The 15,712-nt window shown below is 43.8% G+C and overlaps 1 protein-coding gene across 2 annotated transcripts in view; it reads left to right on the top strand.

Annotated features, from left to right (window-relative positions):
* Window positions 1–15,712, top strand: part of LOC133360004 (H2.0-like homeobox protein) — a 63,622-nt gene that overhangs the window by 25,065 nt on the left and 22,845 nt on the right. The window contains exon 2 of one of the 2 annotated variants that reach the window (XM_061578571.1): window positions 5,482–5,670. The exons of the other annotated variant lie outside the window; for it this stretch is intronic. Within the exon in view, the coding sequence (XP_061434555.1) occupies window positions 5,482–5,670 (189 nt within the window). The remainder of the gene's footprint in view (window positions 1–5,481; window positions 5,671–15,712) is intronic. 2 annotated transcript variants of the gene reach the window in all.

Genomic DNA, 15,712 nt, shown 5'->3' with positions numbered 1-15,712 from the left:
TATGTATGTATCTTGAACATGTTTCGCACCGTACGGAGCCAACCGTGTTTTAATCGCAGGTGCGGGGGTGGGGAAGGTCAATGAACTTTACACAAAAAGTAGTGATGCAAGGGGGTGACGTGACGTAGATACGAATCAAAGACAAAGAACAACCCTAAAGCAGTCACAGACTGATGGGGCAAGTGCCATTAGCGAGTAGCACCTACGAAGGCCATCACGGTAAACGAGGGTGGCCAGCACTACGCCCGACAGCCTGTGTATGTATATATGTTCAACTTCTTTCGCACCGTACGTAGCCAACCTTTGTCTCCCCAGTGGCGATGTTTATACACCGCATCAGCTACTCACTTGAGGCTGAGATCGACCTATATATGAATCGATTATACACACACACACAATTCGGTACAAGTATTGTGAGCTGATACATGTAATTGACTACTCATTGCCCGGTCCAGAAATTACAGAGGAGAAGGAGGAGGCTTCGTCAGAGCGATGCTCCACTTGGCCACTCCTGACGCAATCATCTGGCTGAGCCGCCTCAATGTGAAATTTCAGCTGTTGCTCTTTAAAAGGTCGCACTCATCACACGCGAAGTGCTTGCCAGAAATGAACCACGATACCACCTTGCTCATATCGTCTCGGGAGCATAACCCATCACGTGAACTCCGGTCATCCTCGCAGCGGCTTTTGGCGAGCAATCGAACAAAGACGGTCACCACATCGCCCGCTTTCAGATGCGCGTCTGCGGCCGTCTGGAATGCTCTTCCTTCCGATATTAGAAAGCCACTGATGCTATGCACTTTTATTCTAGATTGAAAACGAATTTCTTTAGAAAAGTTTTTGTTTTCATGTTTAGTTTGTTTTCCTTCCGCCGCACCTCCAATTAGCACGGTTGGTTACGTATGGTGCGAAGTAATGTCAACAAGCTGTGTACACATCCACATCAGCCATCAAAGCAGAATATGGATGTGATGATTTGATGGATTTGCGCCACACCGACCTTGTGCAGAGGAGGTAAGGACACAACTTTTGAACGTATACAAGAGTCTTTAGGGGCCGTCCATAAATGACGTCACACACATAGGGAGGGGGGGTGGTCAGACATTTGTGACGATGTGTGACGAGGGGGGGGGGGGTTAGACAAATGTGACGTCACATCAAAATTCGCAACTTTAAATAAATATAAACAACACGTTCTACTTAGTTAAATAGACTTTTTAAAAAATGTTTTCTCCTACAACATCAGAGTGCGGCGGCACATTAAATACGCACTACAATGACAATAGTTTAAAGCGATTTGAAGCGTGTTTTATTTTTAAAATGGAAATATGATTGGGGGGGTGGCAGAGCTTTGTGACGTCATATTTGAGGGGGGGCTGACTTTTTGTGACGCCGTGTGACGAGGAAGGGGGGGTAAACAATCGTTCAAAATCGCGTGACGTCATTTATGTACGGCCCCTTATAAATACATCTCTAGTAATACGGTATTAATTTAAACGTTGAAGCTCTTTGTCAACCCTCTGCATGATTTTCGTGGGGGTGTGGTTGACCATACTTCACCACGATTGGTCAGTGCGGGTTAGCGACGAAGAGGGGATGCCAAGGGCCGGCTCAGACACTGCACAGCCGTAGCCATGGAGTCAACATTGGATGGACCAAATCTTTGAGAGGGTCTGGGGGTCCCCCCGCAGAAAAATATCTAAATTTTAAAACCAATTTCCTGCCATTTCCTGCCTAAAATATTTTAAAAATTCACTAACACATGGGATGGCCTTTTTATGTATTTATTACAATAATGTCTAATAGTGTATTGTATTACATTGCTCTGTTTTTACTTATTTTTTACCTTTTCTTGAGTCATTGTATGCAAGGGCAGAGATTAGGGATTCATAAAGTACAACCATAACCACAATAATATAAACAGAAATCTATTTTATAGCAATATATGGGGGGGGGGGGGGACATTTTGAGCATATTTGAATATTGGAGGGGGGTGTGTGTGTCCCCCATTATATATTATATTTACGACCTTGGTGCAAATCATTGCGCCACTACTCCTTCCTCCAAACATTTCACGTCACTTTAAACGCATCACGTGCGGTGTGTGTGTGTGTGTGCACGTGCAGCCACATTAGCACTGGGGAGACAAAGGCGGCCGGGCGTGGTATTGGCCACCCACCCCGTCGTGTGCCGTGCCGGCCTTCATAGGTGCTCGCTCACAGCACTTGCTCCAACAGTCTGTTCAATGCTATCGAACCGGCGACGTTGATCTTACAAGGCAAGCGCGTTGCTCACCATCGCAACCACTGCAGCACTCAACCTCGACTCTAATCGGCAAATCAATCTCAACGAGCTGCACGTGTTGGAATAAGGACGAAAAGGGGAATTTAATTGATGAATTGATAACACAAAAAAAATACCTCCGACGCATTAATGCGCTATGTAGTGTTAAATGGAAAAGTGATCTATGTAATGTTATCTTTAAATGGACATCTGTCATTTAAAAGCGATGCCTGTATGCGTATGTTGGGTTGCCGCGGTGGCGAGATGTTAACTCCCTCGCCTGGTATGCAGGAAGTCGTGGCTTCGATCCCGACCCTGACGCCTGTGTATTGTGAGTTTGCGTGTCTCTCTTCCCGTGGTCGCGTGGATTTTTCTTCAGTTTTTTCCCCTCCACATTAAGAATCAACGTGCGTTTCAAATATTTGACGGCTATAAATTTCCCTATGATAAGCCGCTTCGTTGAGCTATCATTTGTGACCGGGTCGCTTCTGAAAAAAAATCTATATTGCTCAGTGGGCCTTAAAAGGTGAATAAAAACATAGTTTATAGTTTCATGACAAATTGTTCATAGATGAATACAAAAGAATAGTTTCTAGTTGTTTAACTGTAAACTATTTTGATTTAAAGTTTTCGTGACTGCAGCGATTCATATTCTTGGTTCTTTCGGTAAAGTCACGTGGAAGGGAAATAATAAAATATACATAAAACAATAAAATTGTATTGTTTTTAATTTTTATTTAATATATATAAATCAATAACATTTTATTGTTTTATAATTTTATTATTTTATTATTTCCCTTCTACGTGACTTTACCGAAAGAACCAAGAATATGTAAACTATTTGTCACATTTTTCCTAATCTGGTAATTAATTAGTCGTCCAGTGCGTGTGCGGGTGTGTGTGTGCACAAACGTTCTTTGGCGAGGGAAAGGTGGCGTAGCGGTTATTGCGCTGCGCTACGAACCTGGGGACCCGGGGTTCGATTCCCGCTCACGGCCAACACCGGTGACGATTATCTGAACCGGTCTTGGCCCCTCCCCCATGTCGACTCAGCCTCAAATAATTATCTGGTGCGATGTGTGAACATTTTAGATTTGAAGCTTTCGTGACTGCAAGGATTCATACTCTTAGGTTTTTCGGTAAGGTCACGTAGGTAAAAAATAAATAAAAAATAATAAATCACATCCTTTTATTTCTATTATTATTTCAATTATATTTGTATTATTTATTTTTTACCTACGTGACTTTACCGAAACACCTAAGAGTATGTGTGAACATCTCCACTCGGGAAACAAAGGAGGCCGGGCGTTGTGTTGGCCACGCACCCCCTCGTGTGCCGTGCCGGCCTTTATAGGCGCCGGCTAACAGCACTTACCCCTACAGTCTGTTAAGGCTATACGGGGAATCTTTGGTGAGGGAAGGTGGCGCAGTGGTAAGCCATGCGAACCCGGTCTCCCGAGATCGATTCCGACATCGGTGACGAATAAAGTTCAGTTCCGATCCATCTGGTTGTAATACAAACCTGGCTCTGGTTTGACTCTCTTCTAAGTTTGCTTCGCCTAAAATGAGGAGCTGGTTTAGTCACGCGATCAAAAAAAGTAATGAGGTACTGTGTCAGGAATACAAAGCCGGCCGGGTGTCTGGGGTAAGGTGTGCCTCCACCACCAGTTTGTGTGACAACGTTATCCAGCCTTAATAGGTGCTCGCGAACAGCGAATGCTCTATCAGGCGGTCCAGACAACGCGCGTTCGTGGAGCGGTGGGGACACGTGGTTTCAGCGTTGCGCTCCAATCCCCACGCGTGGTGACGTCACTACATGTAGTGACGCGTGGCCACGTCACTCCATCTCCCCTCGATCCAGTGCCCGATTAAGCGAGTGTGGGGCCTGTTGCATATGTTATAAAGGGGCCATTAATAAAAAAAACACGTTAAATGTTTACTTGCACAGTAAAGTAATTGTATTTTTACATTTGCTATACAGCCAGATAATACGACAAATCGCTAACCTTAAAAGTTGAAGGCGGTATAGTACTATTGTAATAGAGCAAGTGCAGAATCACTGAACCGGAATTGGTAATATAAGAATAGGTATAACCCTTTCTGGCAATAAAACAGGTGTTAAGATGTTAAAACACCAAACTGAAACCTTTTGCAAGGAATCATGTTTGCATTAACCACATATATTTGTGGTGAACATGCAAAAAAAACTTGCTCTAATGGTATATGCATTGTCTTTGAAACTGATTGGTTCCACACCAGAGACAGCTTTCTTTAGAGCCTCGTCTCAACCAGTGTTAGACCAGAGGGCGCCAAAAGGCGAACGGCACAAAGACAATGCACTATCAGGACATAGTGCATTATCCCCTAGGTCAACTCAGCCTCAAATGATTCTAAATGTGGGGGGTTTCGACCGGAAGCGCCGGAGACAAATCCACGCGACCACGGTGTGAGAGAGAGACGCACAAACTCCAAATATACAGCAGGCGTCGGGATCGAACCCACGGCCTTCTGTATCCGGGCGAGGTAGTTGCCCCATCTCTGAGCCAGCGTGTTAAAGCCTATACAGGGGACCTTTGTCTTTGTCTTTCTTCAATTGGAACCTCATTTGCCAGTAAAAATTATGATAATAGTTTTTTTACCCTTTTATCTGGCAACAAAACTGACACCTTTTTTACGAGGAGTCATGTTTGCATAGACCACAATACCTGCAGTCATAATGCAAACAAAAAACATAACTCTGATAATGTATGCACTGTCCTTGAAGTTGATTGGTCCACACCCGAGACAGCTTTCTTTAGAGCCTAGTCTCACATGGGTTGGACCAGATGACGCCAAAAGGCGCACAACTCAAAGACAATGCACCATCAGAGTATGAGAGCTCGGGGTAAGCATTTACACCATTGGAACCTCATTTGCCAGTAAAAATTGTAATTATTTTTTACCCTTTTATCTGGCAACAAAACTGACACCTTTTTTACGAGGAGTCATGTTTGCATAGACCACAATACCTGCAGTCATAATGCACTCAAAAAACACAACTCTGATCATGTATGCACTGTCCTTGCAGTTGATTGGTCCACACCCGAGAGACAGCTTTCCATAGAGCCTAGACTCACATGGGTGTTGGACCAGATGACGCCTAAAGGTAAAAAAAATCAATATCATATTTGTCTTAATTTTTTGGGGGGGTTTGCGCAGATGGATGCAGCGCCCCGGGCAAACGCATGTGCCCGAGCATGTTCCCCGGGCCGGGCCCCACGGGCTGCCCCGTGCGACTGCTGCCCGGAGTGGGGCCACGGGCAAGAGGTCTCCCGGACCCCCACTACGTGCTGCCCACCCAACACCCGGCCGCCTCCCTCGGGCTGCCCTACCACGACGGCTTCCCCGGTACACCACGAGAAGCCGCGTCACCGCGTTCGGTCTCTCGCTTGGCCCCAAAGTCAGCCCCCGTCCGTGTGACGAGTGACGGGGCTGACTTTTGGGCTGGTTACCACCATGTGGGAGAAATTGTTACCGTGGTAAAATGGTTTCCCGGTACGCCACGCGAAGCCGCGTCACCGCGTTCGGTCTCTCGCTTGGCCCCAAAGTCAGCCCCCGTCCGTGTGACGAGTGACGGGGCTGACTTTTGGGCTGGTTGCCACCATGTGGGAGAAATTGTTACCGTGGTAAGATATTTAAAAAAAAAACACGATTGTTTAAAATTTTGTTGCGTGTGTAACGACGCATTTGCTTCACGCGATCGACCCCAAAAGCCTCTATTATGGATAATATTGGTCGCGAAAGCATACGTGTTGAACTGTTTAGATTTATTTTTCTATGTTATTTAAGCGATTGGTTTACCTTACCTATACTTTGTACTCCCTTTCCTCCCTTACTCCTAAGCAGGTAAAACCCTAACCGCTTTGTAGTGGTTGTCGTCTATCCTATCCGCCGGGTACTACTACTCCACGCAACGCTTCCCCTCCCTCTACCCCATGCCCCCACCTTCTCCTCACCTATATAACCTCTTACCATGGCCACTCTCTCTCCCACATCAGCAAACATTTTCTTGCTGTGGTTTTCCCACCTGATGATGATGATGATTGCTTGTGTTGGAATCGAAACGTCGTGATTTAATTGATTTGATTTTTCTACCTACGTGACTTTACCGAAAGAACCAAAGAGTATGGATCCCTGCAGTCACGAAAACTTCAAATCTAGATTTTGTATTGTTGCTATGTCTGTGGTTCCGTGTTTGTCGTACACACATTAAGCATCAAAGCACTTGATAATGTGCATGATAAGCCACTTCGTTGAGCTATCATTTGTGGCCAGGTCGCTTCTGAAAAAAGATGCTAATAGCAAAGTGGCCTTTACCTTAATTTTGGAGCTTTCGTGACTGCAGGAATTACTCTTTGGTTCTTTCAGTAAAGTCACGTATAAAGATAAAACAATAAATTAAATAATAGCATACGACGTTTCGATTGCAACACAAGCAATCATCATCAGGTATAAATGAAATGGCAACAACAATCTAACCAGAAAACTATAGACAGACATATAAGCAGACAGATATCACCAAGATACTTAGAGAGAGAGCAACACATAGGCACACAGAGAGAAAAAGTCTCTGTGACGAGGCCTTAAATATAGAGAGGGGGTGGGGGCGGAGAGAGGGAGGGGTTAGAGAAAAAATTAGCATATCAATGGGTAGGACGACGGGCGGCAAAGCAAGCAAGCCTGAAAATCAGGAGAACGGGAGAGAGACACATCAAATTAAAATTAAAAAACCCAGCAAAATATCGAAATGTAATGTAATGCAACACAGAGAGTCGGTTAACACACAATTAACACATAGCCTGGTCGATTACGTATTTCAAAGATTGCTAAGTTAGAATTTAAGTGTGAAAATTCCAAAGAGATACAAAACACAAAACACGAGGAAAGGAGACACACAGGCCTTAACTGATAAGAGAAAACAAATTTAGTTTTATTTGCGTAATTTTAAGTGATTTTATTCAACTTTCCTAAACTTTGAACTCCTATCGTGTTTTTGTATTGTTTGTTGAAACGTTCTGCCCGAACTGGACATCTGTAAACAAGAGCTTTATAGCACATCGGATTTCTCCGGTATAAATAAAGATTCTGATTCTGCAGTGTCCATCATGGGCAGTATCCACCGTGAGCAACACCCTTATCCTGCTTCATGGACACTCTTAATTCTCGCATTCCGTGGATGTTTCATAGCGCAATTCGTGTTTTCCCCAAAAACTATCATTTATATTAATGCATACGTTGATATACTTCTTTAATGGCATTTGTACCATTAGAAACTACTACCTTGACCTTGTTATCATAGATATTCGTTATCTAGAAAGGCAATTGTTCAAGAAAATAATTGTTAGCATTTGCCATTCTGGGTGGTACCAACACCGCAGTTTGTACCCCTTTCTCCATCGTCTACCAAGTGTTGTTGCAGATTTAACGATTCTGTGACCAGACCTACGTTGAACTTTTAAATTTTCTGTGGCAAAAAAATTTCGTCAAAAGCGACGAGCGACAAATCCAGGCCGTGGTGGTGGCTACGCTGCATGTGGCTTGTCGTCCAGCACTGTGCAGGCTGCGAGGGTTGGCGTATCACCGCACAAATGTTGCTCAACTCCCTTCCCGTGAGCGTTAAGGAGGTGTCATACCCCGGGTGGTCAGGAGGAGGCAGTACAGCAAAGATGTGAACTCCCACCTGTTCCATCTGTATGGGATAAAGCGTTGCCCCCTCGCACGTGTAGAGTTCTTTCGGTAAAGTCACGTGACTTTACCGAAAGAACCAAAAAGATGAATCCCTGCAGTCACGAAAGCTTTAAATCGAAATTTATATTGAGGTTCGTTTGCCGACTTTGCACTTTAAGGAGTCGATAACAGCACCCGGGTGGTCAGCGCCCTGAAGCTGTCGTCATTATTTGCAGTAATAGTGGCAAAGAAAGAATGACCCAGAGCAGGAAGGCAGCGGCCACGCGGTGTGCAGGTGCCAACGATTGCCCAGGCTCTGCGGTCCTCTATATATTAAGGTGGCGTCGGCCAAACAATGAGGAAATCTGAGGACCCGGAGAAAACGCACACGTGCGAGGAAACAACATTTTATCCCGTAGAGGCAGAAGAGGTGGAGTCCACGTCTCTGTTGTACCGCCTATCTCCTGGCGAGTCAGGGTAGTTTGGCTTGCATCCTCGACACCTACGCGAAGGCAGTTTCACAACAACATCTGTGCGACCCGACAACCCTCGCTGCTGCCTCAACAGTGCTGGATTAGAGGGCTACCACGCAGCGGTAATATCACATTCTGTTACTCAGAGACTATTAAACAAACAGACACGAAATCCAATTGATCCTTGTATTTCATGTAATTGTATGCCCGAGGCTATTTGGACAGGGCTGTCCGGGACAAGTTTGAGGCTTTGTGATAAAAAAGAAACAAACAAATAGGCCTTGAAGTGACTTTCACGTGTTTTTGTCGTTGTTGTTGTTGTTGCAATGAGTAAACTCTGGACACTGACGTGGGACCGCTGGCTAGCAGGCGGACGAGACTGGGCGTATCGAGTGTGAGAGTTGTAGTTGGGAGGGAAGCATTTTCTTCTTGTAAGGTTCATCAACACCGAACTGAAGGTTCATCAACACCGAACTGAAGGTTCATCAACACCGAACTGAAGGTTCATCAACACCGAATTAAAGGTTCATCAACACAGCACTGAAGGTTCATCAACACCAAACTGGAGGTTCTGAGCTGAAGGTTCATCAACACTGAACTGAAGGTTCATCAACACCGAACTGAAGGTTCATCAACACTGAGCTGAAGGTTCATCAACACCGAACTGAAGGTTTATCAACACTGAACTGAAGGTTCATCAACAACGAACTGAAGGTTCATCAACACCGAACTGAAGGTTCATCAACACTGAGCTGAAGGTTCATCAACACCGAACTGAAGGTTCATCAACACTGAACTGAAGGTTCATCAACACCGAACTGAAGGTTCATCAACACTGAGCTGAAGGTTCATCAACACCGAACTGAAGGTTTATCAACACTGAACTGAAGGTTCATCAACAACGAACTGAAGGTTCATCAACGCCGAACTGAAGGTTTATCAACACCGAACTGAAGGTTCATCAACACCGAACTGAAGGTTCATCAACACTGAACTGAAGGTTCATCAACACCGAACTGAAGGTTCATCAACACTGAGCTGAAGGTTCATCAACACCGAACTGAAGGTTCATCAACACTGAACTGAAGGTTTATCAACACTGAACTGAAGGTTCATCAACACTGAGCTGAAGGTTCATCAACACCGAACTGAAGGTTTATCAACACTGAACTGAAGGTTCATCAACAACGAACTGAAGGTTCATCAACACTGAACTGAAGGTTCATCAACAACGAACTTAAGGTTCATCAACGCCGAACTGAAGGTTCATCAACACCGAACTGAAGGTTCATCAACACCGAACTGAAGGTTCATCAACACCGAACTGAAGGTTCATCAACATCGAACTGAAGGTTCATCGACATAGAACTGAAGGTTCATCAACACCGCACTGAAGGTTCATCAACACTGAACTGAAGGTTCATCAACACCAAACTGGAGGTTCATCAACACCGAACTGAAGGTTCATCAACACCAAACTGAAGGTTCATCAACACCAAACTGGAGGTTCATCAACACCGAACTGAAGGTTCATCAACACCGAACTGAAGGTTCATCAACACCGAACTGAAGGTTCATCAACACCGAACTGAAGGTTCATCAACACCAAACTGGAGGTTCATCAACACCGAACTGAAGGTTCATCAACACCGAACTGAAAGTTCATCAACACCGAACTGAAGGTTCATCAACACCGAACTGAAGGTTCATCAACACCGAATTGAAGGTTCATCAACACCGAACTGAAGGTTCATCAACACCAAACTGAAGATTAATATCCATATTCGTTGCACAACTTGGATTTATCTTAAACATTTAAAGATGGTGAAAGAAGTTGTCCCTGTAATGTGGTTCTTAGAAAGTATGCATCGTGCAATCTCCTGTCTTGCTACGCGTAGGTGTCGGACACATCTCTGTAGGCTTACCGCTATACTCACATGCGGTTAGGGGCCGTCCATAAATGACGTCACGCACTTGGGGGGGAGGGGGGGGGTCAGACATTTGTGACGAGGCGGGGCTGGGTTGAGAAATGTGACGTCACATCAAAATGCGCAACTTTAAATAAAGATAGACAACACGTTCTACTTAATTAAATCGACTTTTTAATAAATGTTTTCTCCTACAATATCAGAGTGCAGCGCCACATTAAATACGCACTACAATGACAATAGTTTAAAGCGATTTGAAGCATGGTTTTTTTTTTTGGGGGGGGGGGCAGAGCTTTGTGACGTCATATTTGAGGGGGGGGTCTGACTTTTTGTGACGCCGTGTGACGAAGGGGGGGGGGGATCAAAATTCGTCCAAAATCGCGTGACGTCATTTATGGACGGCCCCTTAACGAACAACAGCTAGCTATTTAGAACAACTATATTGGGCACCTGTAGAAAATAGCTTCAAAGCTCATCAGATTCCTCCAATATGAACAAATATTTTGCTACCACTGAATGGCTCTGAAGAACTCATAAACGTTTCACCAGAAATGATAAAAAAAGATAGAAATGAATAACATCACGCTATGGCACTGCAATAGCGTGAGAACAAGATTGTGTGAAATTGTTTATGTTATTAGAAATACAATGGAGAAAAGATTCGCTTTATCGTACATTTTAGGGTCAGATCGAAGGAGTAAAATGAAGATTCATCAACACCATCCGGCACGGCCAATGTTTGAAGTCGTCACATGATGAACAAACGCACCGATGTATGACCAGTGCCGGATTCAGCTAGTAGCATATGTTATAAAGGGGTCCTAAATACATAAATAAACACTTAAATAATAAAACACACATTTTTAACTTGTATACAAAAGTAATTGTATTTTTTTCATTTGCTATACAGACAGATAATAGGACAAATCGCTAACCTTAAACACCCAGTCGTTCATAAAAGTTTAAGGCAGTATAGTCCTATAGTAATAGAGCAAGTGCAGAATCACTGAACCGGAATTGATAGCTTGAAAGCATTTAGGGCAGGGCGCTTGAAAGTGCGGGGCCCGTAGCATATGTAGCGACTTGATAACCCTATTCATCACTTGTGTTGGGTGGAGGAGGGTGCACGACACACAATTTACCCTTATCCGCTAATCAAATGTGAATCGAAATATTGGTCACGAAAGGCTACGTATTAAAGGGAAAAGTCACGTCTTCACAATTTGCGTCTTCAGATGCCACGAGTCTGCCACAAGCTGTCTTCGGCCAAACTAAAGATATCAACTTCCTTGATATTATTAGCGTCCAGTGTAAACATCCTGGCCCAAAATATGCACGCTACATCAACCGATTGACAGTTCAATACACCAACACACTCCTAAGTGGATTTACTGCGCACGCCTAAATGTAACCACATCTCGAGAAGCTGCACAGAGACAAGGGCCGTCTTTATTTTATATTTTAAAAAAAGAGGAGAGAGGGAGGGAGGGAGGGGAGGCGTTGGGAGGCAGAGAAATAAAGGATTCGTTCTTCTTGAGCCTGGACTGGGATGTTATGAGTTTAACACGTAGTCTTTCGCGACCAGTATAACACAGAATAACGTCGTTGATGGGTTAAATCACGTACATGTGAATGCGCCGTGAACCCACAATTCTAGCAAAGTCGCCCGATGAAGCTGGTTTACTCTCCAACACGCTGGTGTGCTGAAGTTGTATCAATTTAGGTCACGTCTTGTTTCCGTGACAAATCTTACTAAGTGGCTGTGTCGGCTGGTGGCGGTATTTAACGACACATTTACATTTTCTTAGTTCTTTCGGTAAAGTCACGTAGGAAAAAAATGAAATTAAAATTAATGAAAAATAAAAACAATAAAATCACGACGTTTTGGAGGCAACACAAGCTTCCGTCTTCAGGTGAAACTGGCACAGCAAAATATCTGTATCAAGTGAAGAGAAGTCCCAAGAGTTACGACCTTATATACATTTACGCCACCGAACCCTAAAAAAACCTTCATTATGAAGGTTATTTGGAGAAATGTCTCATGCCGGCCCACTTCTCTGCCTTGTTCTCGCTTGGAGATTGGGCACGGCAACAGATTTGCCACGAGACTCACGAAGCTCTTCCTTCATTTATTGATATTTGGGCCTTGGCGTTCAGTGTTTAGATTGAAGCTCAGCGAATTTTTGAACTGTAATAAGCAATGACGGAAATTCTAATTTGAGTCAGTGTTGACTCAGCCCTTCATCATTATCCCCTCTACCCACAGGGTCGGTAAAACGAGTACCACCTGGTGAGCAGAGCCCCTCGGAACATCGCGAGTGGTCCGTGCGGTGCTTCCTTTCTCAAGGAACGTGCACTTGCCTCGCCAGACGATAGTTTGCGTCTGCTCCCTGTCTGCACGATGATTGATCGGCATTTATTATTTGGCGTATTTTCCCACGTGTCAAGTTGGATTTGATCATTCTCTGTCTGTTGGCGGATGGTTAAGTGAAGCAGTTTAACCTTGCACCTCTAAGCGATCTAACCCAGGAGTCGGCAATCAAAATAATAGGAAGAGCCATATTCCTTTTTTCGAAATCGGTAAAAAAAACACTCAATATTTCAAGAGCCGCAATGCACATGAACACCGTCTCGTATTAACGTGCATTGTGATCCTCAAAGAGCCGCAGGTTTTCCGACCCCTTATTTAACCCCCAAAAAAATCAACCAATTACGAATCGTAATTTTGTTTGTGAAAGCCTACGCTTAAAAAGGTGTGTGTGTGTTTTTTTTTACATTGACATTGAATTATACAACGTGCAGTATTCGTCGTAAGTGTTTAGCTTGGGCAGACGCTGCCCCTTTGAGTGAAGTCAATCAACCCACGTTCAGGATTATTGTGGATGCACCAATTCTCAACAACAACAACATTAGCTTTCATTATTTGTAATGCTTCACAACCAGCGTTCTTCACTCATTTTCCAAAGGGGGGGGCTACTTTCGCCTATAAGATATCACCAGTGTGAGGGCCGTCACATGGGGGGTGCATTCACACGTTGTGTATTGTCGGGGGCCGCGCTCGAGGCCACCAGGGGCTCGCCAGTGGCCTGCGGTGGCCTTACAATGAAGGACGCTGCTTTATAAGTCAGCAAAGAATCGACTGTGCGCGATTTTCCAGAGTCTAATGCTTCTAGAACATCATTTGGAACTTGCGCCGATCACAATCGTCTATAGCAATGGTTCTTACCCTTCACTGCAGACTTGCACCCCGTTGGTTCTCAACCGTTGTATAATGTTAATAAATACGTAGGGTTTGATGAAACAAAGGAGTTGTAAATTTAGATTTAAAGCTTTCGTGACTGCAGGGGTTCATATTCTTGGTTCTTTCGGTAAAGTCACGTAGAAGGGAAAAAATAAAATAATAATAAAATAATAAATATATTTTTATTATAAATTTTTATTTTATTTTATTGTTTCCCTTCTACGTGACTTTACCGATAGAATTTAAAGTAGTTGTACTTAACGTTCCCGTGCTCAATTTGTGTTTCCGATGATTTGCCTTCTAAAAAAAAAGTCTGGTCATGTCTCGCACCCCCAGAAAGGTCATCTTGCACCCCCAGGGGGTAACAGCGTGCAGCCCAGGTTAAGAACCACTGCTCTATTGAGTGCAATACACACGACACGGCCAAGCGTATGGCTTTCTGCTGCCGCTGCTGCAATCAGTGCACGACCTACACCAGCCTGACTCACCACAGCGGATGGCATTTACTGAGCATTGTACATTTACTCGGCAGTCTTCGTGCACATAGAGCAGTTATCGTAGCATCTATACTAAGTCTATAAATGAAGAACCACTGAAGGTATTTATAGTGGTAAGTGCATATACTGCTCTGCGTAAATGCAGCAACAAATAGGCACATCATCATATGTATTCATAGTTCGGGTATAAACTGTGGTAGCACAGATATATGTTACATGTGTAACATACGGACTCAATTAAAAAATAGCCACATTTGAGCAACATAAATTACAGCGTATAAGACATGCTGTGATTTCATATCATGGCCAAATGTGCATGATAGGACTTGAATAAGTGATGAATTAAAGCCAGTCTCTCCACGTGAAGAACATGTAAATGTCCGAGTCATTCAACCAACAGGCCTCCGGACTTAGGTTGAGTCTTTTTCAATTACAGCCTTAGTTCAAGCAGACAAACACTGACCCGGATTCGACCTTTTTGGTCTCATCAGCACAGGGGCGGTTTCTTCATTAGGGCGATTGGGCGACGCACCACCAATGTCATTCAACCACAGAGTTACGCTAGCCGTCACTGTGCCTCTGGATATAGTCCAATCAGCGTCATGTCACGTTCTGTGGAGTACCGCCTCTTTTTGGGCGATTTCACTCTGGCTGAGAATCGCCCCGAGTGGCCCCATAGACTTACATTCAAAGATGTTTTTTTTCGACCGGGGGGCGCTGCAATGCATTCTCTATGGCTTCCGGGAGGGCTCGCCCTAACGTGCTTACGTCATCATACGTAAGCACGTTTCATCCAACAATATAATTTGTCGCCACCTAGTGGAATCTTTAATAAAAGAAACTTGAGTGGATTGTATTAATAGTGAGTATAGAAACAAACAAGATGTATTGTAAGAGTCACTTTATTTTTCATTAATATTAAAGAAGTGAAGTTGCCTTTACATGCTTAAGCTGTTAATTTATCCATTGCATGGGTGGACCTTATCCTTATCAATCATCCAGACATTTGCCCCCCCTGAGAGATTTTGCAGGAGCCGCCACTGCATCAGCAGAGTGAGGCTTGTTAATAAACAAACGTTGTTACGTTCTAGATTTGAAGCTTTCGTGACTGCAAGGATTCATACTCTTAGGTTTTTCGTTAAAGTCACGTAGGTAAAAATAAATAATACAAATAATAGAAATAATAATAATAGAAATAAAATTATAAATCACGACGTTTCGGAGGCAACACAAGTCTCCGTCATCAGGTGGGACCGTCACAGCTAGATTTACTGTATCCAGTGATACTCTTAGGTTTTTTCGGTACGTTGCTAAGTGCTGTTGCAGGCAGGCATATGGGTCTCTTTAGCGCATAAAATATAAAGATAAGTACGTACGATTTCACTTTTATATAATATTACTTATTTATTCAAGAAAACCACACTTTCTCTTTTTGGGGAAGATCCTGTATTGGTGTTTTTTTTTTAAAGATGTTTTTAGCTAATTAATTAGTTTGCATTAAAGTGGGAGGACACCGGAGTGGGCAGAAAAAACCCCAAGTACGTGCAAGGGGGCAACACTCAATCCCCGTACAGATGGAAACAG

Source organism: Lethenteron reissneri, chromosome 8, assembly GCF_015708825.2.
Source record: "Lethenteron reissneri isolate LAM-NWPU_2019-01 chromosome 8, ASM1570882v1, whole genome shotgun sequence".
NCBI classification, from domain to species: Eukaryota; Metazoa; Chordata; class Hyperoartia; order Petromyzontiformes; family Petromyzontidae; genus Lethenteron; species Lethenteron reissneri.
Note: the sequence above shows the minus strand (reverse complement) of the source record. Positions and strands in the feature narration are given on the sequence as shown.